The sequence below is a fragment of the Siphateles boraxobius genome, unplaced genomic scaffold, assembly GCF_051911475.1.
Source record: "Siphateles boraxobius isolate OS27281-9 unplaced genomic scaffold, OSU_SipBor_1 5, whole genome shotgun sequence".
NCBI classification, from domain to species: domain Eukaryota; kingdom Metazoa; phylum Chordata; class Actinopteri; order Cypriniformes; family Leuciscidae; genus Siphateles; species Siphateles boraxobius.
Genome location: NW_027509141.1, coordinates 24,013,742 through 24,041,384, shown reverse-complemented (window position 1 = coordinate 24,041,384; position 27,643 = coordinate 24,013,742). Strand labels below are relative to the sequence as shown.

At 37.9% G+C, this 27,643-nt stretch overlaps 1 protein-coding gene across 2 annotated transcripts in view; it reads left to right on the top strand.

Annotated features, from left to right (window-relative positions):
• The window catches only part of dvl1b (dishevelled segment polarity protein 1b), a 43,000-nt gene that overhangs the window by 11,646 nt on the left and 3,711 nt on the right, over positions 1–27,643 (top strand). The window contains exons 2-14 of one of the 2 annotated variants that reach the window (XM_077203421.1): positions 8,627–8,696; positions 9,451–9,572; positions 15,290–15,402; positions 18,849–18,987; positions 19,129–19,222; positions 19,526–19,595; positions 19,677–19,816; positions 22,324–22,400; positions 22,492–22,559; positions 22,672–22,749; positions 22,834–22,968; positions 23,692–23,859; positions 23,953–24,171. In XM_077203421.1, the coding sequence (XP_077059536.1) occupies positions 8,627–8,696; positions 9,451–9,572; positions 15,290–15,402; positions 18,849–18,987; positions 19,129–19,222; positions 19,526–19,595; positions 19,677–19,816; positions 22,324–22,400; positions 22,492–22,559; positions 22,672–22,749; positions 22,834–22,968; positions 23,692–23,859; positions 23,953–24,171 (1,493 nt within the window). Of the gene's footprint in view, positions 1–8,626; positions 8,697–9,450; positions 9,573–15,289; positions 15,403–17,503; positions 17,573–18,447; positions 18,710–18,848; positions 18,988–19,128; positions 19,223–19,525; positions 19,596–19,676; positions 19,817–22,323; positions 22,401–22,491; positions 22,560–22,671; positions 22,750–22,833; positions 22,969–23,691; positions 23,860–23,952; positions 24,172–27,643 lie in introns of those variants that run through there. The other variant, XM_077203422.1, reaches the window with a different exon arrangement.

Below are 27,643 nucleotides of genomic sequence, written 5' to 3'. Positions count from 1 at the left end.
TTCTATTAGTTTGCGCACCTCGGTGCGTAGAACATGTGAGCACTCTTTTCTCACTTTCGTCTCGACCACAGTCGTAAAACGTGGTGGTCTGCGAGCGAACTGGAGCGAGTATCCGTGCTTTACTATATTCAATACCCATTTCGGCATATCTGGAATATTTTCCCATGCCGCTGCGTGTACAGATATGGGCTGAATACAGGCTAGGGGCGGGCCGCTGTGACGCAGGGACCCGGCCAGCGAATCGCCTGAGCTCATAGCTCTCATAGGCGCGGGCGCGCGCTGAGCAGCTGAGTGAATGGGCGCGTGTGTGATTACAGCAGCGCGCGCTGTGTCTGTAAAACTCGCAGCCTGGGCTGGGGTTGTGTTTGACACTGTAAGGACAGTGTTTATAAGTGGGGGTGCATAAACAGTGGTAGGCACACGCGTCACTTTTATAATGTTTCCCGCTTTTACTGGGGATGAATTTATAACTGTGTGAACAGTGCTTGTGTGTAGTGGTGCGTACATGACCGTAGGCACGTGATCTACATTCATGGGGTGCGCAGCTTGAGCTGGGAATGAATTTGGCACTGTTTTGACAGTATCTGGGAATGCACACTTTGTGGACATGTGAACCCTTAGTGACACAGGCAGAAAAAGACTCTTTTTGTGTTTTCTGTGCGTCGCCGTAAAAACGGCGTTTGTTTGTTTGCGAGCTCTGTGACTGGCCCATTGACTGCTGTATGAACATATCCAGCCGCCTGTAAGGGGACTGGGTAATGCTTGAGCTTTTGCAGAGAGAGTGGTCCGGCTTTTGCGAGACACGCACTCTCTCTTTTCATTCTTGTGGCTAGGACGGCTTTCGAGGCTCGGGGTTCAGCACAATCTTGGGCCGAGGACCCCGTCGCTCAGAAGGCGGCTTGCGGTTGTGAGAGCGCGAGCGGCGTCGAGCGTCAGCCTGAGGCGCGGGCTGAGAGGCGGTGGGGGCTGTTCTAGCCCGCTGCGGCTGCGGCGGCCTCTGTCTGCTCTGCGATGAGCTGGAGCGCTTGGGCAGGAAATGCCGCATAGCTTGTGAAGCATTCTGGGCCTCAGTGAAGCGTTCGGCGAAACCCTTAACCGCCGGTCCAAACAGCCCGCTGGTGGAGATAGGCGCGTCGAGAAATGGCGCCTTATCCGCGTCCTTCATCTCAGTCAGAGTCAACCACAGATGGCGCTCGAGAACAGTCAAATTAGCCATGGCACGGCCGATAGACTGGGCGGTGGCCTTCGTGGCTCGCAGGGCTATGTCAGTCGCGCTGCGTAGGTCCTTAAAGGCTTCGGGTTCGGGGCCAGACTCGTCCATAGAGCGGAGAAGCTTGGCTTGGAACACTTGAAGTACCGCCATAGAGTGAAGCGCTGATGCAGCTTGGCCGGCGGCGGCGTAGGCGCGACCGGCGAGAGCTGAAGTAGTGCGGCAGGGCTTCGAGGGGTGGGAAGCTTTGGCTTTCCATCCGGTGGTGGAGGGCGGGCAGAGATGATTGGCCACGGCCTCCTCGAGGGGCGGTGTTCCCTCGTAGCCTCTTTCCTTCGCGCCGTCCACAGAGGAGAGCGAGGAAGAAAAAGAAGGCTTTAGGCGCGCAGAGTGGGGGGCTTTCCACGACTTGGTGAGTTCGTCATGAACTTCCGGGAAGAAGGGAGAAGGCCTTTGCCGAGGGGCCTGCTGGCGCCCCTGCAGAAACCACTCATCCAGTCGGCTCCGGGTTGGTTCTTCGGGAGAAGACCAATCGAGCCCGAGGTCTTCCACGGCCTTAGAGAGAACGCGGATAATCTCGCTATCCATGGTGGAGCCCCCGCTCGCGCTAGCTAGCGTCGACGGGGCGGGGTCGAGAGTGGAGCCCGGCCAGTCGTCCGATGCAGCGTCGATTGACAATTCCCCCGTCGTCCTCGGACGCGCCGAAAGTCACAAGGCCCACCGCTCTGCTAGAGGGGTGTGGGTCCGGCTGGGTGAACTGAACCGGCGGTGGGGAAGGCAAGAGCGGCGGTGAAGCACGCGGAGACTGGCTCGGCGTGACGTCACCGAGCTCAGGTTCAGGAAGCCTCTGTGAGCGGCGCTTTTTCTTAGTGCGCAGCTCGAACAGAGGGATGGCGGCGATGGGCTCGCTCACGGCGAAAGCGGCGAGGCGAGCCCGCAGTGCGGAGAGACCCAGGTCGTCACATTCGGGGCATCCGCCCTTGGTCAAAGCAGCTTCTGCGTGGTCCCGGCCCAGGCAGCGAGCGCAGATGATGTGACGATCCCCGTCCGGGAGAAGGTCTCTGCACGACGCGCAGGAAGGCATTTGAAACAACGCCTTGGAAAATTTGCTCTTTTACAAGTGTCGCAGAGCGAACAGATGTAAATACTTGCGTGAGCAGTACGCCGGATGGCTCAGTAGGATCGCGTTAGAAGGCGGCTGAAGGTGCCGACGTCCTCGTAGCAAATCCCGCTGGTATGCTTTTCGACGGCGAAGCTTCAATAATCCGGAGGATCCAGCGAAGAAGGTGTTCGCTGAAGGAGATTAAATCTAAAGAACTCTCATGACGGGGCGCCCAATATATAGCTCTTGGCCACGCCCATCTTGGCGGGCTCTGACGCGCGCGGGCGCGAAGCGCGCTCATTGGTCGCGCATTCAGAGTCGCCCCGTCATTGGTTCGAGCAAGTTGCCGCAGCACAGCCAATGACCGAGCTGCCTTCGTTCATTGCTGTCAGCTGTGCAGCTGCAATGCGTTTTACATAAAGACTTCAATATTCTCGAGAAAAGGAGTTTTCCCATAGCGTAAGCTACTTACGCAATAGGAGAGACCTCTCGAAAGGGAACAGACTGTGTGAGGAGAGATTGGAATTTCTCTGTTTTCAGACTTAGAGACAAAAGGGGACCGAAAACTTGCTCACTTACAGGAGAGTTAATGTAGTTTCTCAATTCTGATTTATTGTTTTGTATTTTCATAGTTGTGGTTGGTATTACTACATTAAAAAGGTTGCTAATAAAATTGAAGAATAAACTATTCTGTTATTGCTAATGGACGATAGTGCAATAATTTCAAAGTAGTACAAATCAAGTGAAAAAGTGATTTGCATATTGCTTCTTAGTTTTAAAGATTCTAAACTGAAAACACGGTAAATATTTAATAAATGGCAGTTAAGTTTTTGTTATCCATGTTTAGTCTTTAGTCATAAAAAGAATCATGAAAATAATGGATTTTTTTAATATAATTCATTTTTCTTGGTAAAGTATTTTACTTGTTTAGAATAAAAATTTTCAATATAGATTGTGATTTTGATCTGATTTGTGAGTGAAAAAGATTGAGTAGGTTCTTTTCTAAGGAATCAGTGAAACTAACAAGTAAGTTTTTAATGATGAATTTGTGATTTGTTCTGAATTGGGTCAACAAGTGTGGGAACCCTGACTATTTTGTTTTTTTTACAAATTTACCAAAATAAATTCATAATTTTCATCTCTCAATTGGTTTGTTCTTTCATGTGTGTGCTTAATCTGTTTGTGAAATGTATGCTTTTACTAAGTTAAAAAAATAATAATAATAATAAATAATAATAAATGTTACAGTTCAATCACTTTGAAAATGCTATTTACATCCCAGCCTTAAATATATCTGTTTTTTAAGCATTTCCCTTGGGAACATCAACCTCATAAAATCAAATTGTTATACTGTAAATTGTGTACCTGTCAATAAGTATTTTGTCCTGTGGCTACTAAGTCTAAATCAAAGAACTAGACCAATAAAAACATTAGTTCGTTCAGATCACATACTACATTTCTCATTGATGTTAAAATACTCCTCCTCCTCCTCCTCCAAATATATACATATTTGCTTTCTTCTGAGATGAGAAGAATTTCAATAGCAAAGTATAGATTATCTAAACGGACACCAACATCCTCACTGTACCTTTTCATTTAAATACATTCACACTTTTTCCAGACAAACACACTTTCTTCTGTCAGATACACATACTGGAGCTGGTAAAGGCATTTCGTGTCTTCTTAAACCATAAAATAGCTTTGTGGATTATAGGTAGGCCTAAATTTAAGTTGTTTAAATGTCTAGATTTTTTGTTGTTGTAATTACATAATTAATTTGATGTATCTTAATTTATTTAGCTCAACTAAACTTTTTTTCCCTTAGGCTTGTTCACTGTGGTTTAACGAATAAAACATTATGGTGTGCGGTTTCTCGGACAGGGTTTAAATTAAGACAGGAGTAGGCCTTAAAGGGTTAGTTCACCCAAAAATGAAAATTCTGTCAGTAATTACTCTCAGATTTCATCAAAATTATCTGAATTTGTGTTCCGAAGATGAGCGAAAGTCTTACGGGGTTGGAACAACATGAGGGTGAGTTGTGTGTAATCTAGAATTACTGACAGAATTTTCATTTTTTGTGAACTAACCCTTTACTCTAGGGGGCGGATTCCCAGACACTGATTAACCTAATCATAGACTAAATTGGAGATTTAGCTGGACTAACTGAAATTGAATTTCTCAGACATGGTTTAAAATAGTCTCAGACTTTCCCTAGTCCTGAATTACAAAGTCTGATTTCCAGAAGTCTAATTAGAACTAGTCTAGATTTAAGTAAAGGCTTAAACTAAACCTCCAGAGGCAGGGTTAACTTCAGATTAATTGATGTTGGCCTCCAGATTGGCCCTAGCAATAGAGGAAAATGGATTACCTGGACTATTTTAATGATGATGAAAGAGCTCCATTTAAACCAGACAGAAGGGTGGTTATGGACAAGAGCAACCCACTGAATGATTTTGATGAAATCAACTTTCGTGACCGTTTTCGCATGTACAAAGCAACTGTAGCAGACATAATTAATCTGCTTGACACAAGGCTTTCATCTGATTCTCTAGGGGAATGCCTATCCCTCCTTCACTAAAAACACTGATCTCCATAAGGTTTTTGGCATGTGGAACCTTCCATCATGAAACAGGCGATTTGTGTGGCGTAAGTGAACCAACTGTGTGCAAAATAGTCCACAAAGTGTGCAAAACTATATGTGAACTGAAGGACGACTACATTAAGGCTGTTTCTCAATATGCGTTCTTGTCTGTACTTGTGTTCTTGTGGACTTGTGAAACGTCATCAGTCGTCTGCCCAAGTACTGTCTCAATACACAAGTTTGCATTTTGGCAAGAACGGTTAAAAATCCCGGAAGTGTTCTTGACACGCCCATTTTACCGAGGATGCATCGGTTGGTAACTTGTGTGAACTTGACGGCAGAAATATCCCAGCATTCATTTCGGCATTCAAGGAAGGAGCGGGGAGCAGAAAGGCAGAACAACAGTAAGTCATTTTTCTACAATTTCGTATGCTATTTCATCACTAAATTCACTTCTGAGAGCATTCGATGCGAGAAATCTACTGTGTTGATTTCAAATATTGCCACTTTTACGAAAATTTATGGCGAATCGAAAATATGCTCAAACATTTTCGGTAGTCAAGAATCTCCATAAGCGCACGTGGGTGTAGCTAGCGAGCCAACCGGCCAGTCATGCTAAAAACCTGGCTGTTATCATCAATAATTCTTGTTATGTTTGGGTACTGAAGATGGCGCTGTGCGGGGTATTGCGCAATACCAGCAAGAACACATCGCCTCAAACTGTCAGCAGCGTTCAGTGTGCTCGTCACCTTGTAAGTTCATTCTTCCAAGAACAACTAGCAAGAGCGTTCTCCCCAAGAACACAAGTCCGTTCTTTGCATTCTTGGTTTTGAGAAACGGCCTAAGTTTCCTGATCCTGCTGGCCAAGCCAACTACAAGTTGGAGTTCTTTGAATATTGAAACTTCCCTTGAGTCATTGCCTGTATTGATGGATGTCATATTCCAATAAAGTGTCCTTCTACTGCAGATTCTGAAGAGTACAGAAATCGTAAAAACTGGTTCTCAATAAATGTACAAAGTGTGTGCACTCCCACTATGCAGTTCTCCAACATTGTTGCACGTTGGAAAGGTGCAACTCATGAATTTTCCAGATCTGCTGTCTGTGCGCTCAGTTTGAAGGTGGTCAACATAGTGGAATCTTACTTGATGACAGTGGGTATGCACAGACTAACTTCTTGTTCACCACTTACCTTCATGCAGTCACAACTGAGCAGCAGCGGTACAACCAAGCTCATATCCGTACAAGAGGTACAGTGGAGCGCATCTTTGGTGTATGGAAGAGTCGTTACCAGTGTCTCAGAAACACATTGCACTTGAACCAAGAAGATGCTGTATTGTCATAATTGCAACAGCAGTGCTTCACAATTACCTCAAACAGCATGGCTGCCCAGATTCTCAAATGGAACATAAGGATTAACCAGATCTTCCCATGGTTGAGCCAGACAATGACAGGTATGGACTGGCGTGCAGAGATGCTTTTGCTTTGCGGCACTTCTCACAATAAAGTTACCTCAGATGATTGAAGACAACAATTGCCACAGATTGATGATGAACAAAAGTTTTATTTCACAAAATGAGATATCGGGACCCTTAACTGGTACTGGTTTCAGTAGAGCATTGGTACTGCTGTTTCATGTTTCTCTCTTCTTCCTTCATGGCTAACTCAACATGAAGTATTTTCATCTTCATTTCATGTTCATCTTTTAAATACTTTAATTTGTGTTCATGGAATTCCATGGCCAGTTTCTTGTGCATGGTCAGCCTCTTGGTCCTTCTCATCTGGCCAGATTTAGTGACACCATCTTTCATCCAGGCTGCTGCAGCTGTAGTGGGCTGACTTTCATCCTGTCTCAGGACCTTCAAGCTCTGGTGATCATCTGAAAAGTATTATATTGCAGCATTAGTGAACAATATGTATTCAAAAGTTCAGGTCATGAAATATTTCTGGTTATAGGACTGCAAGAAATGACTGACAACAATACATATTCCCTGCAGTTTCAGGATGGCACATATTGAAATTAATGTGGCCTACCAAATGAGGATTGGAACGGGGCCCCATCTGAACTGTCCAAATGATCATCATCAGGGATACCTTCCAGGGGCTGCTGGCTATCAATGATCAAAGTCAACAAGTCTCCTAGGTCATCGGTCTCCGGTCTTTCTGGGGGTCCACCACCAGTTTTGAAACGCTCCCTACGTGCAACAGCATTTGTCTTCTTTATGTTTATTTTTATGTTTTTCCACAGGATCTTAGAAAGATGAGACAATTTTAAAAAATCTAATTCTGTATGATGCTGTAATATACATGGATCAAAATGAAGCAACATTTCAAAGTGACTGACATGTAAAAGTAGACCAACAACAATAATACAGTAGCTTACCTGAAGTTGTTGAAGTGTCCTGTTGCTTACTTTTTTATTCGAGTTAAATTCATTGCAAATTGAAGTCCAAGCATTCTTTTTCTTGTTTTCACAATTTGCTTCAAAAGGGTCCTTTCAAAGTCACTGAAAATCTTTGAACGTTGTCTTTTACCTTTGTCCATTGTCTGCAACTCCCTAGTCGGGTACTACTTAATCTCAAATAAAGCAATGTCTCGGAAAGCCATTGAAAGTCCGTATTAATTTAAGTAGAATTAGCCTAGTCCTCATTTATTTTAAACTCTGTCTGGGAAACCGCCCCTAGAATAGTTAATAGTGGTTTAAAAATCGCTTTCTGAAACACAGATTACTAACACCTGGTCTATGGAGTCCTGAACTAAAATAAACAAGATTCATTTAAAACCATCTGTGCTAATCTGAATTAGCATGACAGAGATGCTTATAAAACATAGAATGAACCAAGAAAAGCTTAACATTATGAAATAAATGGTTTTCTCTAATACACATTGGCCACAATTATTGGTTGCCCTAGAAATTATTATGAATAAGATCTCTGAAGTATATGCCCATTCATATTTACAATTTTTAGCACACAATATTGTCCATGGTTTCACTTTTAATATGAGGGAACAAAAAGTTCAAATTCCACCCATTCCATTCTATTCCATCCATTACAATTACTAAAAAAACACAAAGAATATAGTTCTGATGTGCAGCAAAATATTGTTGAGCTTCAAAAATTCAAGAAATTTAAGAAAATAGCACTAAATAGAGACTGAGTCAACAAAATGTTTGAAAATAGTGTGAAAACTGGAGGGTTAGACCTGCCTCCTAGTTTAATTTAAGCCTCAATTTAGTCCTGGTGTAGCTCCAGACTTCCTCCAGGAAATCATCTGATTAAACTCTGGACTATACTAAGACTTGGACTATTTAAAACCATAACAGAGAAAGCAGATTCTTGCTAATCTGGTTTAAAGGGCCATTCTAGTCTGGGACTAGGCTTAATCTGTCCGGGAAACCACCCGTTTGTCAGCATATAAATTTGGCATCATTGAGTTGACACATTTATTACACGCTGTCTTGTGAGATCCTCACCATATGCCCTCTATTCAAATCCATTTTGACAGTTTACTGCTTGCAAAGTCAGTCTAAACAACACATTTAACCAGTATCACAGTTATACATCACACAGTACATGAAGGTGTTATCTAGTCCTATGAGCTCATTTTTCAGCGCATGGTGGTAGATGTTGAATACAGTAACGGTATATGCAGCATGCACAACCAATGCAGCAGTTTCATACAAAACACTTCTAATTAAATACACATGCCTCTTTTTTCTTTGTGTCCCTGCAGGGTTGTCAAAGAGGAAGTTTCGGACGATAACGCCAAACTGCCTTGTTTCAATGGGAGAGTGGTGTCATGGGTGAGCTGTGAAAACCTCTGCCTTATATAACATCTGAATCAGAGTGGGAAAAGGCAGGCAGTCTTGCATTCATATGTCGACTCGTAAGAAAGATGCAGCACATGCGCTAAATCATATACTGGACATCAACAGTTTTAGTTCACCGATTCATTATACTAATTAAGTCTGAAAGGCACTTTGAAGTCTTACCGACTCTAAAGTGCAATGCATAATTCAGGACATTGCGTTCTGCTGGATGCCATTTTTATTTAGTGCCTTTGAGGCCTTTGCTTGTTGTAGTCTTTTGTTTTGAGTTTAGTTGAACAGTTCAAACCTCTGTTCATCCGAGCTGTGTGAGGGATGAAGAAGGGCCATTAAAACGTAAACAAAAAGCATCTGAACTTGACACTTATGTTTACTTAAAGGATTTCACCCATAAATGAAAATCCTGTCATCAGTTACTCACTCTCATGTTGTTCCAAACCCATAAGACTTTTGTTTATATCCAAAACACAAACAAAGAAATAGAGATTTCTGCCCCTCCATTGTACGTCGATTCACTCAAAATTCAAACCCAAACCCAATAAGGTTCTTAAAGAGATCTTAAAATCCATATGAATCGCCCTGTGTAATCCAAGTCTTCTGAAGAAACACGGTCACTTTATGATAAACCGATTTGATTTAATATTTTATTCACATGCATCTAAACTTTGATCAGCAATGCAATAACTCTTTCATTTCATCTTTGTGTTAAAATGCATTTATTTGTCTTTAGCTTGTATTGGCTGAGAGTTCCCACACAGATGGGATGTCGGTGTGCACTGACAGTCATACTGAGCTTCCCCCACCGCTGGAGAGGACGGGAGGCATCGGAGACTCCAGACCTCCCTCGTTCCAGTGAGTATGTCATGTATCCTGTGCAACACACACTCCACAACAAATTCACTACACCGATGCGCCACTTGTGCGTGTGGTATTTCAGCACAGAAAACCTGAATCATAGAGGTGGAGTGAAACTGTACAGTCCAAGCAAAGTGTGCCAGATTATTATGGTCTGCTGCATTTTCCATCCTCTGAAAATCAGTTTCTGTCGATATTGGATATTTAATTGTACATGCACATTTTGACTATTTTTATTTAGATTAGCTTCGCTGTCTATTAACACTGACTTATATTTAGTCTTATTAAATATCTATTTTTCGTACTGTACATTATATAATGTGGTTATGCCTAAATTCACTTGTAGCATTTAAAATGATACGTTTAGTGTTTTATTTTTAATTTAGACAGAATAATACATTAATGTATTTGCATTTGTAATATAATATAATATAATATAATGTAATATAATTTGTAATATATACCATTTAAAAGTTTGAGGTCAAGATGTTTTTTTAAGAAACTAATACTTTTATTCTGAAGGGATTAAATAAAACTCACAGTAACGACATTAATAATGTTTTTACATTTAAAAAAAAAATTCTATTAATCAAAGAACCCTGATTTTTTTTTTTATTACTGCTTCCACAAACAGGAATAAATGACATTTTAAAAATATATTAAAATAGACAATGTTCATATTTTAATATATTTTAGGGCATAACTGCACCATCAGCTGATTTTTGTAAATCCTTTAGTGAATCAGGAGCAAATAAACATGAATTCCCCTCTTTTAATACACATGCTCAGTCAAACTCATTATCCTGAACTTCTGATATATATTTAGTAGTTAAATTCCCCCTGTAGTCAATCATTTTATCCCTTAAAACTCATCTTTGATCACCAAAATGACATGTTTTTTCCTGTGGAATAAAATTCTTCATTCTTTAAAATAGCTTGAATGTAACTACACCCTTACTTCATGTACAGAACCATGAATATGCTAATTAGCCCCGCCTACACTCACTCACACCAGCTCGGAGATCTACTCGGTGAACTTACTGCGGTAAATGCTACACAATGGTATCGCTCTTTACAACATCGGCCTTTTGCTTGACTACGTTATCAAACAGCTAATAATGTGTTGTTAATGTTACACAAACCATGTTCCCGTTCGGCATCTCAGAGTCAGACAGCTGCCTTCTAAAAATCAATATTCTTAGAAACGCTTGAACAACTTAGAATATCAGTGGAGAAAGGCGTGTAGTTCATCATACTGCTAAATCTACCTGATTTTTCATATCAACAGAAAAATATACAGGGATAACCTGGCTTCTCTTAAAGGGGTGGTATAATGCCCTTTTCACAAGATGTAAAATAAATCTCTGATGTCCTCAGAGTGTGTATGTGAAGTTTTAGTTAAAATACCCCACAGATATTTTTATATAGCATGTTAAAGTTGTCACTTTTCTGTCCCTTTAAATGCAAATGAGCTGCTGCTCCAGACACAGGGGGCAGAGCTACAGCAACTTGTGTCCTTTTACCTCACACAGACATGCACTGAAAATTTCAAAAAGCCTGAGTTGGATAGATGGAAAACAACATTTCTGAATGATTAGTTGATGAATTTATTTAGCTTATGTGTAGTTATCTTCTAGTCATTGATTCGCATATAAATCGTATTAATCTATAAATTGTGTTCCGGGGGTGGAGTTTATGTAAATTGGTAGGGTTAGTGACGTCACTAACCTGGGAGGAATGTCGTGTAGTCCCTACCAGCCGTTTGTTGTAGTCCTTAAAAAACGATTTCTTTAAAAGCAAATACCTCCCTTTGCTTTGAACTTTGACCGGCGTAACTTTGCAGATGCTGTTTATAACAGCAACATTACACACTAGCTAAAGTTAGAAAAGTGAAATCATAATCAACCACCCCTTTAAGACTCCTCTGCTTCATAGCATAATTAATGATATGCTAAAGCCCGCCCGCACGTCAAGGTGATTGGTTACAAGGTAGTTTGTGACGTAACAACATTTAAAACCTGATTTTCACCACAGGGGGTCTTTAAGAGATCAAATGCTGTTTGTTCGATTTGGATCGATTCCAGGTTCAGTTGACATCATAAATGGTATTATCTCTTGATATTGCTATGATATAATTGCATTATATAACTGAATCGTGTGGGCCTAGTCAAGTGTAATGTTCAGTGTTCTCTGCAAAATAGTCATTTAATAGTTAATTTTATGCTGCTATTGTGTTTTATGCTCAACCACTGAAAACATCCATTTATAGCGTGCACCAGATGTGCTGATTATCTCACATGAGTGCGCACGCACATACACACTCACATTGGTGATGCACTCTTTCCCACACCCATTCTGCATTCTGCACATGCCGTGTCACCTTCACCTGCACACACACTTTATACACCTCCATGCTTCTTTTACCTGAGGTGAAATCAGATTCTCTGATCACTAGTTTACATGATTTTTTGTACATGTACCTCTACTGAAAGGCTCAAGAATCCATTTAAACCAGACATTAAATCAACATTAAACCAGAAATTAGTTCATTTTTAAGGCATCTCTGGTATTTTTGGTAAAACAATAACAAATACATATCACCATACTTCCCCGGTTGATTGATTACATTAAATTGAAAAAAAAAATGTTTACAAGTTTTCTAAAATGTTGTTTGAAAATGCAAATTAGGCATCTAATTAAATATTCACCAATTTGCATATATTTCCAGGTTAAAAATCTTAAAAATCTTGCTTCATTTTGTTGACTTATTAGAGTCCGAGGTTTTTACTGGATGGACGTTTCTTTTTTATCACTCCATAAATCAGAAAATTCTGACAACAGCCTGAAAGAAAAAAATAAATAAATCACCATTCTTTTAAGAATACAATTATGTATAAAATCAGGCAAATCATATATGAACAAACCCCTCTGTAAAAACCTTCAGAATATATATATAGGAATTAAAACAATATTATTGGCCGTAGTGTCTTGCCTTAAAAAAAAGAATGTGTGTTAAATAAAATAACAAATCATGACAATAATCACAATTCATTATTTTAATGTGTTGCCAACTCAAAAAATTTTAATGAGCAATTTCAGTTTTAAAGCAAAATCAAAAATATTCCAAGAACCCCCTGTAACCTGCTGAAGTAACCAATGGGGAACGTTTACCCCCGGCTGGGAATCCCTGATCTACATAATAATCTCTCTCTCTCTGTCTCACACACACTCACACACACACTCACACATGCATGTTGATGTTGTGGATGTAGGAATATCAACAGCATAAAGAGAGCAAATCCCTTTGGCTCTTGCTCCCCCACTGGGCTCAGTCATCCAGAAAGCATGAGACACAAATGTTGAAGGGAGTTGTGGTAAACAATGAGTGGTGTATCTGCCCGTAGCAGAACATCCAGAAGGGACCTTTGTAAATCTGCTTCACTCTTATGCAACAGCATGACCAAATATAAAATTGTTCATGTTTAAACATAGGAGAGGACAGGGAGAGACATCTTATGCATATTCATAGAAAATGTCTAGATTAGACTTAACTTAATTATGTAGAGTAGTTAGCATCTAACCAGAAGCGGGCACAGTAATATATTGTGCAAATGCAAATATTGTACAGAAGGCAAGAAAACAGTACTGTGCAGATGAAAAGTGATATAAATAGAAAAGTGTATGAATGTGTATAAATAGAGAAATAGCAAAAATAGTAAACATGTTCAAGGGCATGATTGATATAGTAATTATAATAAGGTATAATATGATGCATGATACATGACCTGTAAAAAATACATTTTCCCTGTAAAATATTCTTTTATGGTTTTTACTAGCAAAAAAAAAAAAAAACTAATTTGACATTACAGTAAAATTACATATAAGGCAATGTTCTACCATTTACAGTTTTTCCACTGTATGTGGTAAGGTAACTTAGTTAACCAGTTAACAGGTTTTTACTGTAGAATTTTTACAGGGGTTTTTCTATAAAAGTTTCAACCATTTTTTACAGTGTTGATGGAACATTATTATTGCAGTCACACACTCACACATCCAGTTCCTTTTGTAAGGCAAGAAATCAAAACAAACCTTATGTGTGGATTATACTTGTATAGCAGAATATATGAAGGCAACATACAAAGCTAACTCTTTACTTGAAAAAAATGGCAAATGATATCTTGAATAATGTGAGTTAAAATGAACCCATTGCTGGTTTCTTGTTGATGAAGTGGGAATTGAGCCACACGTGAGGATACGCTGATGTAGATCACTAGTGCTGTTGCTGGAATATTTCTGCCCTCTTGTGGCTGATTATTAAACTGCACAGATAAGCACAAACTCATTGGATTATATAATTTTTGATGCCATGTCCTTAATTTCTAACATTGGTTGACTGACTCACTGGTTACATTTGCATCACATGTTGCATTCATGCAGTATACCTCACAATTTTAGAACAACAATAATAACAATATAATGTAAAACATTAGCGTTAAAAAGTTTGGGGTCTTTTTTTATGTTTTTGAAAAGTCTTATATTCAGCAAAACCTTTTTTTTATTGAATCAAAATAGTACAGTAAAATACAGTAAAAACAGGAATGTTGTGAAATATTATTACAATTTAAAATAACTGTTATATTTTAATATATGTCTTAAATTGTTATTTATTCCTGTGATGGCAAAGCTGAATTTTTAGCAATCTTCCTCCAGTCTTCAGTGTCACATGATCCTTCAGGAATCATTCTAATATGTTGATTTAGTGCTCAAGAAACATTTCTTATCATTGTCAATGTTGAGAACAGTTATTCTGCTCCATATTCAGGATTCTTTGATAAATAGAAAACATTAACTTGAAATGGAAATCTTTTGTAACATTAAAATTTTCTTTACTGTCACTTTTGATCAATTTAATGAATCCTTGCTGAATAACAGTGTTAATTTCTATCAAAAAGTAAATTATACTGACCAATAATTCATTCAAACATTATAATTAAAAATTACAATTATTATTAAACATGTATTTTTATTACATCAACATTTTTGTATTAAAATAGCAAGAACCGAAGTGACTATTTTTTAATCATTAAAAATTTAATTTCTATTGCATGTACAGGATATGTCCTCTTTGACCTACAGTGTATTTAAAAATATTATATCTTCAGGAAAGGACAAACTCATTTTTTGCATAAGGTAAAAAAAAATATACAAAAGGTTATCACATTCAGGGGTCATATATATATATATATATATATACACATATATATATATATATATATATATATATATTATATATTATATATATATATACACATATACTGTATACACACACACACATTTATAGGCCACCTTTACTATATGGTGGAATAAATCTTTCACCTCACTCAGATTTCTACTGAAAGCACATATAGATTTTCATGCTTGCACAAGGATACACTTGCCTGCCCCAAGGGTGTAATTCAAAAACCGATTTTTCATGATGAAGCATCATGATGTCATGATGTGTCATTACCATTATTCTCTTTCTCTCTCGCTCACTCTCTTCCCCTTTCTGCCCTTCTCACACAGGCTAAAATAGTCTGCATTTCATCGCTTACATGTATATCTTACATACACATACAACGTCCTATGAGTATTAGATAATACAGTTGTTGCAGTGTGTCTAATGTTTTTCAGAGCTCACGCTGCATATGTTTCTGTGTGTGTGTTTACTACAGTGCTAATGCAGTGAACAGCAGAGACGGTCTGGACACAGAAACCGGAAGTGAGTCTGTTCTCCGCCACCGCAGAGAGCGGGAACGAGAAAGGACCAGACGGAGGAGAGATGAGTGTGAGTGTAGCTACAAGATTATGCCTAAATACTGTCTTTTTATCATCGGAAGGGTTCCTACAAGTTTTCCATTTCAAAATTCTGCAGTTTTTCAGACTCAAATTTCACACTATATTTAACAGAAAATTGTACAGTTTGATTTAGATGATCGTTTGCTCCTTTATCAGTTACTGGTTTGGCTTATGGGAAAGACAAGCAGTTTCGCGTAATGAAAATGTGCGCCTTGAATTCATTCAGTCCTGTTCAACGATCACTTAACTTTTGCCATGAAAACTCCTTGTATGATAATTATTATTTTGATTTTATGTTAATTTGATGTTATGAAAATTTATATTTAGAAAACTGAAATGGAGCAATAGTTTAGAAACACATTTTTTGTTAAATTCTTATCCATACCTTAAAATTTCTCAAATGTGTACTTTTCCATACTGTGTAGGAACCCTGCATAGGTGACCAAATCCCTGGTGTAGGCTACATGCCACTTTATTTTGCATTCGTACACAAGTTGATATAATCATGGCTTGATCCTACTCTGAGCAAGACACCTCTTATGTAGGATATTTGCCTCATTGGTGTGCTAAATATATTCGTCTTTTCAAACTGAGGACAAAAAGTCACCTCTTTTTGTGTGTTTGTTTCACATCTATAGTGGTGTTTTCATCTTTGCCTTTTTGTGGAAGCAGTTGTTTGTTTTTAGCTCATTTATAAAGTCTTAATTTATCCATAGTTACCTACAATGACAGACTGAAACGACTTCATCTTTTTAAAATGTGTTCTAACATTAATATTACGGAAGAATACAAATAAAGCAATCTGTCATTTAAATATCATTTACATACACTCTCATTGTACATTTTGTTTCTCTTCTTTCTTTGTTCTGTATTTGTTCTTGAGCTTCCATTGATTGTTTGCACAATACATAACTGCACAAATAACAAATAAAGACATATTAATACAATGTACAAAGGCAAAAAATGTTTGTAAAATACTTATTTACAACAATAGGCGTTAACGGAGCAGAATCACACACCCTTCCTGTCGTCTATTCAACATAGTCCTCACCCTTACAAAACAAATGCTCTCTCACACACAAACACACCCAGACGTCTCGCAATAATTTATCTGTGTTTGTGATGGTAGCGCAGGTCTCTCTGTTGGCCCATTAGTACCCGCTGATCATTAATCAGTGTGGCTTAATTAGCTGGCCAGTCTGGAGACAGTGTCAGTGGTGACAGTGCAACACTCCTTGAGTTCACAATTAATAGGACAAAAAGGAGAAAAAAATATTAGGTTTACAAGATGCACTGTTCCTCTGGGAATAGCCAGACGGTAGCTAGGGATTCTGGGACCCTGACTGAATTTTGTGCTGTGGCCCTTTCCTATTTACGAACAAAAGGCAAAGCAGGAATGTGGATTTATTTACTTATTTTCCGTTTTTTATTTTTATTTTTTAATGCTAAACACACACCACAAAGACATTTACATATATAACTTACTAATACAGAGAGGTTATAAAAAATGAATAAAATAAAGAAATAAAAAGTAAAAAGATAAAAATTAAATAAGACAACAGTGGGATGTTTATGCACTCTACACAGACAAGTATGTTATGGGCAACAAAACAGTTTTTGTCATTTTCAGATTTAGCCTACAACATTTCTTACAGCTAATTAGCTATATTACAATATTTAGTAGTCTGTTGAATAAAAAATAAATGTAGCTGTCCTGAAAGACTCAGATGTATGTTTAAACAACATGGAACACTTATGTTGCGAAACAAACAAACAAACACTTTATTTATTTATTTATTTCCACACATAGAAGCTAACGTCACACTTCAGACTATATATTTTATCATCAAATGAGCGTTTAGAGGATTTTGTCACCCCTCGACGCGGGCTAAAATTGCCTCCTATAATTATAATTGCACAGTACATGATGATTATTTTCACACTCGAGCAGAGAACGCAAAATATCGAAATAGTCGCGCGCTCATTGTCGACGCGCTGCTGTTGATGAATGACATTGCGCGTCTGGTGAGAGCGCGAGCAGAAGGGGCGGATAATAAATTCACATCGCGCGCTCCCGCGGGAGTTCTTCTGTGTGTGTGTAGTAGTTTATTTGTGTGCACCGGCGGAGAGAAGCTCTTCTGTCGTTAGCGCTTTCTGAGGTAAGGCGACTTCACTTTACAAAAGTATTTTATTTTAAAACATACAAAATTCGGGTATTCATTTCATATGTTTTGTAGTGCTACTGCTATTAATTTATCAGAAATATTTGCGTAATTGGCTTGTATTTTGTTAAGAGCAAGTGAAAATAGTATCTATTATAAAGAAAAAAACTGATTTCTAGTATATACAAAATGCTAGAGTTGTTAAACTGCAGCAAATATAATAATAAAATAAAATGGTTTTCTTAATCAGTATATTTTTACAATATTTAAAAAATATTTGAAACATCCTTAAAACATGATTTTTTAAAAAATGTCATAATTGGCTTGTTTTCGTATCCTATATTTAAATTTTTTTTAAACTCAATTTATTATTTTACGTTAAACTAAATTTTGTAAGAATGAAATAAATTAAATTAACTGATTTAACTACAATTTTAACCAGCATGTGAAGAATTATTTTTCAATAGATTGCAACATAATATACCTTTGTGCATCACTCATGTGATATATTGTTATATTATCCTGCTAAACATGTGATATATCTGTAGTCTGGGTTTAAATAGGCTGCTTACACAAATAGAAGTGATGTATTGAGTATTTTGTTTCCATTTCGTTGCCTGAAGTCAAACATGGCTCTGTAATGGATTGCCTAGTTTGCTAGATGTAGATTAAGCTATATCGCCATCTTTTGTAGCTTGTTTGCTCTACATCTGTAGCCTGAATAAAAACCGAATATAAATTATATTTAAACATATCTTGTTCTCCATTAGTCTTGTACATTTCCTTCCTCACTATCAATTTTACTTCCCCCCACATCTCCTTTCTTCTACTGCCTGTCTTTTGTTAATCAAACTTTCATCAAACTAATTTAGTAATGACTGCAAGTGCAAGACAAATAAAGTACTAAAGACTGCCTTAAAATTCAAAAGACTGGCATGTGAGTGAGCATATCAGACAGTATGAGAGAGCGATATCAGCCTGGTGAAAGAAGCACTGGCAGCCCGACTCTCCTGGAGTGTTTCGGGTTCCACCAGAGGCGATACCAAAAGCCTGGCTCACTGAGATACCACCGCCTCACCAGAGCCTTCCAGCCAATCAGATGCCACCCTGAGGCAGAGCCACGCCCACAGGAGTGTATGTTTTCCTCTTTTTAAGTTTGTCGCTCAAGGTGCGATCAAGCCATGAATATTTCCAAATATATGGTTCTCTTTGTTAGTGTTTTGTTGTTTCAACAAGACATTCACAAGCTCGCTGTGTGCATGATTGTTCTTAGTCCCGCGTGTGAACGGTCACGCAAAAGCCGAGCGGGTGGTGAGGGACTCTGCCATGGGCTGTGACAGTGGCTCTATGATGAGCAGTGAGCTGGAGTCAAGCTCCTTCATAGACAGCGAGGAGGATGAGGATGCTAGCAGGTTTGGAATGATATAAAGCATACACTTTTTGACATTTTGCTTTTACTGTGTGCTAGACTTCTAACTGACTTATTCAGTCTTGACTCAAATTGTATATACAATAATCGATCTGTTCTTCTCTTCTATGTTTGTCTCTTTCAGGCTGAGCAATTCCACAGAGCAGAGCTCTTCTTTTCAGTTAATGAAGAGACATAAGCGCAGGCGCCGGCGACACAAAGTGGCTAAAATCGACAGGGTTAGAAGTGTGTGTGTGTGTGTGTTTGCGTGTGTGCACCTACTTAACCATATATTGGGGACAAATTTGTATCCAGAAAAGAGCTAAATCTGACAAAACATCCCAAAACCTTAGGGCTTGGGTGTGGGTTAGGTTATACTATTTATAAATAACTATATAAAAAACAATAGAGGTCTGTGTTCCCATTCAGCCAAGTAAATGTGTGTGTGTATATGTATGCATGTGCACATATATATGTATACATATATCTATGTATTTGACTTCTTAGGGTTTCATGTATCTCCTTTGCTTTTGTATCCACAGTCATCTTCCTTCAGTAGTATCACAGATTCAACAATGAGCCTCAACATCATCACAGTTACCCTCAATATGGGTAAGATCAGCTTGCCTTTTACATGTACACGTACAGTGTGACACAAATTCATCACGTCCGTGTTTTCTCTTGTTTGCACAGAGAAATATAACTTTCTCGGCATCAGTATAGTGGGCCAAAGTAACGATAGAGGAGATGGTGGCATCTACATCGGCTCTATCATGAAGGGAGGAGCGGTGGCAGCAGATGGGAGGATAGAGCCGGGCGACATGCTGCTGCAGGTAGATTGTAGTCTGGAACGGCACTTTTTGTGAATATTCAATTCTGTTTGTGATCAATTTAGTCTGGTTTTAACAATTTTGGCGCAGGTTGTTTTTTTGTAAACTTTGACAATATAAAAAAGACATTCCAAAGAGGCTGTTGTTGAAGCACGCAACATTAAATACTATATGAGCAGAACATGAGCTTTATGGAAAATGCACCTCAGTTTGAAGCAAAAGGCTCAGAGAGATGGTGGGAAATGGTCATGAAAAACTAAATTACAGATTATAATATTTACAGTGTTATAAGCTTAAAGAAAGTTTAAAGTTGCAATATAGGCCCTGTAGTTTGATCATAAAAAACGGCTAGTCCGTCCAAAAATTTGAATTGTGTCATCTTTTTGCCCTCATGTCATTCCAACTATTATGTCATACCACTACATATCACATCTCAGCCAGCTTAAAGGGATAGTTCACCCAAAAATGAAAATTCTGTCAGTATTTACTCACCCTCATGTTGTTCAAACCTCGTAAGACCTTCGTTAATCTTCGGAACACGAATTAAGATATTTTTGATGAAATCTGAGAGCTGTATCACTCCTCCATAGGCTTATGAGGGATTGAAACTTGCCAGCCCCGAAAAGTTATTAAAGACATCCTTAAAATAGTCCAAGTGACTACAGTGGCTCAATCTTAAGTTTATCAAGTGACGAGAATACTTTTTGTGCGCAAAAACAAACAAAAATAACAACTTTATTTCAACTATTCATTTCCTTCTCTGTGGGTCTATAGTCAGTTCACGTAGTGTGATTGCGTAGAGCTACGTCCCACGTAGGCTCACTATTGGCCGACGCTGGTCATGTGTGTGATGCGTGTGACGTACAACAACAGAAGCTTACGCTTTTACACTAGTGAACTGACTCGAGGCCCACAGAGAACGAAATGAATAGTTGAAATAAAGTTGTTATTTTTGTTTGTTTTTGCGCTCAAAAAGTATTCTCGTCGTTTGATAAACTTAAGATTGATCCACTGTAGTCACTTGGACTATTTTAACAATGTCTTTAATAACTTTTCGGGGAAAAAGTGTCAATCCCTTAAGAAGCCTATGGAGGAGTGATCCAGCTTTCAGATTTAATAAAAAATATCTTAATTCGTGTTCCGAAGATTAACGAAGGTCTTACGGGGTTGGAACAACATGAGGGTGAGTAAATACTGACAGAATTTTCATTTTTGAGTGAACTATCCCTTTAATTTTGGCAGTAGCCGTCAAGCTTAACAACAGGCAAGCTAGACTGGTGTTGATGTAAAATAGCTTTGTGCAAGGTTGGAAATGCCACCAAAACTAATAAAAATGTCCCCAAAATTCAAGATATGAAATTCTAAAATGCGATATAAATTTTTTACCTAACAGTTCAATAAACAAGTTGATTTTATGAATTGACAATTTTTAGACACAACATTGTCAATCTTGACTGTTTTTGGCTAGCAAAAATAGTTCCAAAAAAAGCAGAAAACTTGCGTCTCCCAGCAACACACAGCTGTGTGGCGTTATTGAATGATTTACTGTTTTTGAACTAATCGGGTGAGTCAATGATTCAATGACCCATTCATAAACTCATGCTGAATTCAGAACCGCTAACTAGCATACTACTCTTACTATCTTTCCTATATCTTTCTATGGCAAAAATAGTAAGAGTAGTATGTTAGTATGCGGTTCCAAATTCAGCATTATTGGACACTTGCTTCTTTCATGAATAAATCAGCTGGTTTGAATGAATCAGTTGAATGAATGATTCTATGATTCACTTATTACGACTTGCGTTCACCTACTGGCGGTTTTTGTTTCATAAAAGTATCATTTCCCAACATTTCATATTTCTATATTCAAAATGTAATATTTAGACCAAACAAATTTGGTTCCCATTGACTTCCATTGTATTTTTGACCATACAATGGTAGTCAGTGGGAACCAAAACTGTTTGGTTACCAACATTCTTCAAATTTTTCATTTCTGGGTGGACTATCCCTTTAAAAACACCTAATAGATCAGTTTTTCAGTTCGAATAGCAGATTAGTGTAATGCAGTGGATTGGCTCCTCCAGTGGTGTATTAAAGTGATTTAACACTGCAGGGACATATGTAAATGTTATATTTATATGTATTTACATTAGTTTTTAAGGATGAGATTTGGCCTCTGGCTCTGTGGCATTAGTAGTGATTATCTCTGGATCCAAATACAGCCTTCAAATGCCCCCAGCAGCTGCTGATCCCTGTTGAGTGGCAGATTACAGTTATAGTTATGGGTCAGACTGTATATTTATATTGGCATGGCAGAGTTTGGCACACTGATATTATTAACAGTACCTTAAGGTAATTACCTTAAGATCAGTTAAATGCAAATTATTTTGCTGCTTTTATTTACAGAAACTTAGAAGGTCCCAGTTCACCTTGGTATGAATTTCTCACAGAGACTAAAAATATTGCTCTGCCTTAATGCTAACGTGTGTATGCCACATTTTGACTTGCAGGTAAATGATGTGAACTTTGAGAACATGAGCAATGACGATGCTGTAAGGATCCTCAGAGAGATTGTCTCAAAGAATGGGTAAGAATAAACATGTCTGAATTGTAACATTGGACAGGAGGCTTAGATGTAAATTTGCGTTTTAACTAACCATTGTACTTGTCGTCTGTAGTCCTATCAGTCTCACTGTTGCCAAATGCTGGGATCCTTCGCCTCGCAGTTACTTTACAATACCCAGAGGTCAATACACACAAACTCTTTATCTACGCTTCTTTCAGATAAACATAAGCTAGGTATGGAGATACTTGTCCATTTAATCTGACTTAACTGACCTGTTTTTTCCCTCCCAAAGCTGAACCAGTAAGACCCATTGACCCGGCTGCATGGATTTCCCATACTACTGCACTAACAGGATCTTACCCACAAAACGGTACAGTCTTTTCTCTCTGACAGATCACAGCATCTCTGTTTTTGTTGCAAAGCATGATCCTAATCATCCTGTTGTCCTTCACAGAGTTTGATGATCTCCCTCTTACAGTGGGAAAAACAGACATGGCCACCATTGTAAAGGTGATGCAGGTCCCAGACTCAGGACTAGAAATAAGGGACAGAATGTGGCTGAAGATTACTATATCTAATGCTGTAATAGGTAAGATATCTTTTGCGTTCATCACCTGTGAAAATATCTCACTCATGTTATTACTGTTGATGATGTTTTAAAAATGTGTAAAGCAGTGTTATTTTGGTATTGATATACTATTATATTTTTAGTCATATTTTGAACGAGACATTTTTATAGTTTGTTTTCTTTTAATATTTAATATGTATAATCTTTTTTTATACATTTTTATTTCTATTTTGTAGTTGTGGCACATCAAGTCACATCACAGTCATACTTTATATTAGATGTGTAACTACTATACTTGATTAAAAAAATGATTGTTATGTGTACTCATGTGTTCATGTTGAATTTGCACTTGCGCTAATATGGAGGTCGGATACGGGTAAGGTTAGTTACAGGTTTGGTGGTATGGGTAGGTTTAACGGTGGGTTAAGGGGTAATGGAAGGGTCAGCAGTGTAATAATAAATGTAATTACAGAAATTAAACACAGCTGTAATTACATGCACGTATTTTTTAAATATAAGTACTATGTGTATGTATGTACACAATAAGTGCATTGTATCAAATGAATAATTGAAATGTTAGTACATACTAGTTAAAGACACTTCATATAAAGTGGGGCCTGTTAAATTTTTAATTTAACTTTTATTTTATTTAAAGTAACAAAAATGTATTTTTTTTTTGGTTTTATTTAACTTTAATAACCGTGGTGTATCGGTATTCATCTGTCTGTATCTCGCATGTTACAGGAGGTGATGTAGTAGACTGGCTGTACTCACGGGTTGAAGGATTCAAAGACCGGCGTGATGCTAGGAAATACGCCAGCAGCCTGCTCAAACACGGCTATCTGAGACACACTGTCAACAAGATCACCTTCTCTGAACAGTGTTACTACACATTTGGAGATCTCTGCCAAAGTACAACACATCTCTACATTTCCTTCATGCTTTTTATTTATCCTTACAAACAAAATGTTTCCACCTCTTTATAATTTCCGCCTTTGTTCTTAGACATGGCTACACTAAACTTGAATGAGGGATCGAGTGGTGCTGGTTCAGAGCAGGACACATTGGCCCCTCTCCCCCCTCCGTCTACTAACCCGTGGCCCATGGGCGGCCAGCCCTTCCCCTATCCACCCTTCTCCACAGCGCCCTCTGGTTTCCCGCCAGGATATTCCGACCCCTGCCACAGTTTCCACAGTGGCAGCGCAGGAAGTCATCACAGTGAGGGTAAGTAGGGAAAGGTCATCCATGACTTCATATTACTGGATCTCAGTTAGAGATTCCAAAATAAATCTCAGCCTAGTTTAATACTGAAATAATAAGATCGTATAGTTTAGCTCATATATAAACATTATTTTAGGCTGTTGTAAATGTATGAAATAGTTGATCCTGCGTTATGCATTTGCTTGCACTCTATCTTGCAGTTTTTGAAAGCAAGAATTAAGAATTTTTTTAAGTATTGTCCCCAAATATGGTCGGCCCATTTTATGTGAAGTGTCTTGTGGGGTCCCTAGTTTCAAACCCTTCAAGCAAATCTAAGATAATTTTTCTTCTTCATTTTTGGCCACATTTTAAAAATTGATCTCCATCAGCTGATATCAGCTCATCATGATTTCATCTGGCATACATCTCATTCTCTTGTGCTTTTTGCCTTCAACGCTGTTACAGTGCACAAACACGTCCGTCTCAATCCACTGCTTCACATTAACCTTCACCTGTTGCTCATTTCACACATGCCATGCACTAGCTCAGTGAAAATGTAAGGAAGGAAACTCTGCAGCCTGTTGTGTGTGTTTGAGTTGCCTGTAAAGAGCAGTTAGAATGATCTGTCATCTCTTGAGTGAAGGTTCGGATGTGTTGTGTGGTTTGAAGCTTATGGATAGGCCCACGAAAGCAGTCAAACAAAATCAAACTAGGGCAGATATGGAAAAACTTTTTAAATATTTTAAGTACATGGATTTTATGTACTATATATACACTACCGTTCAAAGGTTTTTGGTCTATAAAATTCTTTAATGTTTAACTCTTATGCTCGCCAAGGCTGCATTTATTTGATCAAAATTAAAAACCATAATAATGTGAAATATTGTTAATACAGCCATTGCTCCAGTCTTCAGTGTCACTTAATCCTTCAGAAATTAGGGATGGGCACGTTGATACTATAATATCAATCGATACTCATAATAAGTATTGATTTATTTGATATCGATTCCTTGAAAAGATATCTGTATTATAATGATAATTATACAAAATGTGGGTTTCTGCATCACTTTCAAATGTTTCCAGTACTTTTTGTTGATGTTTGTTTTTAAACATATTTAGCTGGCCTGTGTCACGTGACGTGTCACACAAGGTACACTTCTGCATTAAACTGAGCGAGATGGAGAGAATGGCAGAAAGGAAACATAGCATGGTGTGGTGTTACATTTCTCCTGTAGAAAAAAAAAAGCAAGATGCCATGGTATATAATACATTATTTTATTTTATCTTATTTTATACACATTTATGTTAGAATAATATAAATTACTTGATTATTATACAATACAATTATTAAAATACAAGATAACATTTATACCTATTGTTGTCCACATTTTAATTTAATTGTGCTCATATTTGCTTTTGTGGTAAATTTGTAAATAATGGCCAGTATGTGTCATGTAGATGACATTTGCCCTTTAAGTATGAAAATGAACATTATTTTGAAAAATCACACACCGATTTAAGAAATAATCAGTATCAGTATCGTTAAAACTGTAACAAAAAGTATCGGTATCATATCGAGTGAAAATAAGTTTAGTGTCGAACATCCCTATCAGAAATCATTCTAATAAACATTTATTATTATCAATGGTTAAAGCAGTTGTGCTGATAAATATTTTTGTAAAATCTATAAATTTTTTTCAGGATTCTTTGATGAATATAAAGTTCAAAAGAACTACATTTATTTGAAATAGAAATCCTCTGTAATATTATAAATGTCTTTACTTGCTGAATAACAGTATTAAAATCATGCTGACTCTGAATGGGAGTGTCTATTTTCAATAGATATTCTGATCTGAGTCAGTGCATCGAGTATACTTTTGACATCGCATGTCATACCTATGTATTAGACAATTACACTGATAATATTATTCAAACAATGATATTAACATGAAATAAAGAAAATGCTGACTGCTCTAAATTCATTTTTTACCTTTATTACCGACTGATAATAATAATATACTAATAATCATTTGATTAAATAGAGTTGACGTAATTGAACAATAAATGAAGGCTAATTTCTTAAATATTTGTACTAATAATTGTAATAATTTAATAACTTTAATGATTAAATAAATCAGTATAGTCAATAGAATTCAAAATCTTTACTGTGGTATCGAAATTGGTATCTAGTATCCTGAAATTTCAGCACAACTGGCATCGACTATCGAATTTTGCTTTCATGATGACCCTGGATTTCACAATATTTCCAACATGTCGTCGCAACATATAAATAGATATCTTATATGAGCGCATATAAGATTTTATTTGAACTGAGCAGATTCCAGATGAAATTCCAGTAGTGCATTCAGGCTTCTGGTAATAAGACAGACAGACAGACGGCATAACTGTGTTGTTTCCTGTTCGTTTCTGCTGGGCAATGGCAGACTGATGGAGGAGGTAGTCCCAACCCTGGGGTGTCCGGTAAGGCAGCCTCCTTCCCTCTCTTTCTCTCTCTCTCTCTCTCTCTCTCTCTCTTACGGTCATGTCTCCCTCCATGACTGGGGTATTTCTGTTGCTGGATTTGTCCTGCTGCCTCGCCTCTCGTCTCTGTATTTCTCAGCATGTCATGTGTTGTGGAAAAAGCGGCCACACAAATTAACTGATTACTCAATAGTTTGGGAATAAACATGACAAAATCAATGTAGATCCCATATGTGTATGTAAAAAGCTTTGCTTATGCCTGTTATGTAAGAGTGAAATGATGTGGCTTTAGTTTGAAGTTTGACTGTTTTAAATTCAGGATGCAGCTCCTCATGAACTCATTTGCATTGTCATTTGACTCCAGTGTCATGTCATCCAGTTTTAATTGCACATTTGATAGATGAATTTCATCAGCTCTTTAATTGCCATCATTTTTCATCCTATTTTAATCATTCTCTTTGAAATATGGAACATAGCATGAAGGAACGAAGTGCGAGAAATGCAGAACATTTGTCATTACATGTTAGTGAGGGATGGAATGTTTCTCTGAATTTATGAGCTGTTACTTCAGTTGCTGAAGGATGAAGCACTGATTAGTTCCAGATCAGAGCTTCTCAACTGGTTTTCCTGAAAGATCCAGATATTACGTTTGTCTTCACCGTAACTGAATTCTTCATGTCAAACATTACCATTTATTAATATTAACAAAAATTGCATAGGCCTGACAATATGCAACATTATTAATGACATAATTATTATTATTATTTTGAGTATTCACCATGCAAAACACATTGTGGTCAACATAAATCATGTTTACCCTATATAGCAAGTGAAACCTGTATCATTGGAGTCTAGTTTGCTTTTTTTATTTTTTATTTTGCATAGTGTTGTTATGGTTTTCGGGGTTGAAGCCACATCTCAAACTCTTCTTCTTGTTATCTGCATAATTTGGTTAGCTTCTAAAGCAAAACACTGAGTTGCACTGGACACAGCCTTACAACAAAATATGTGGCAT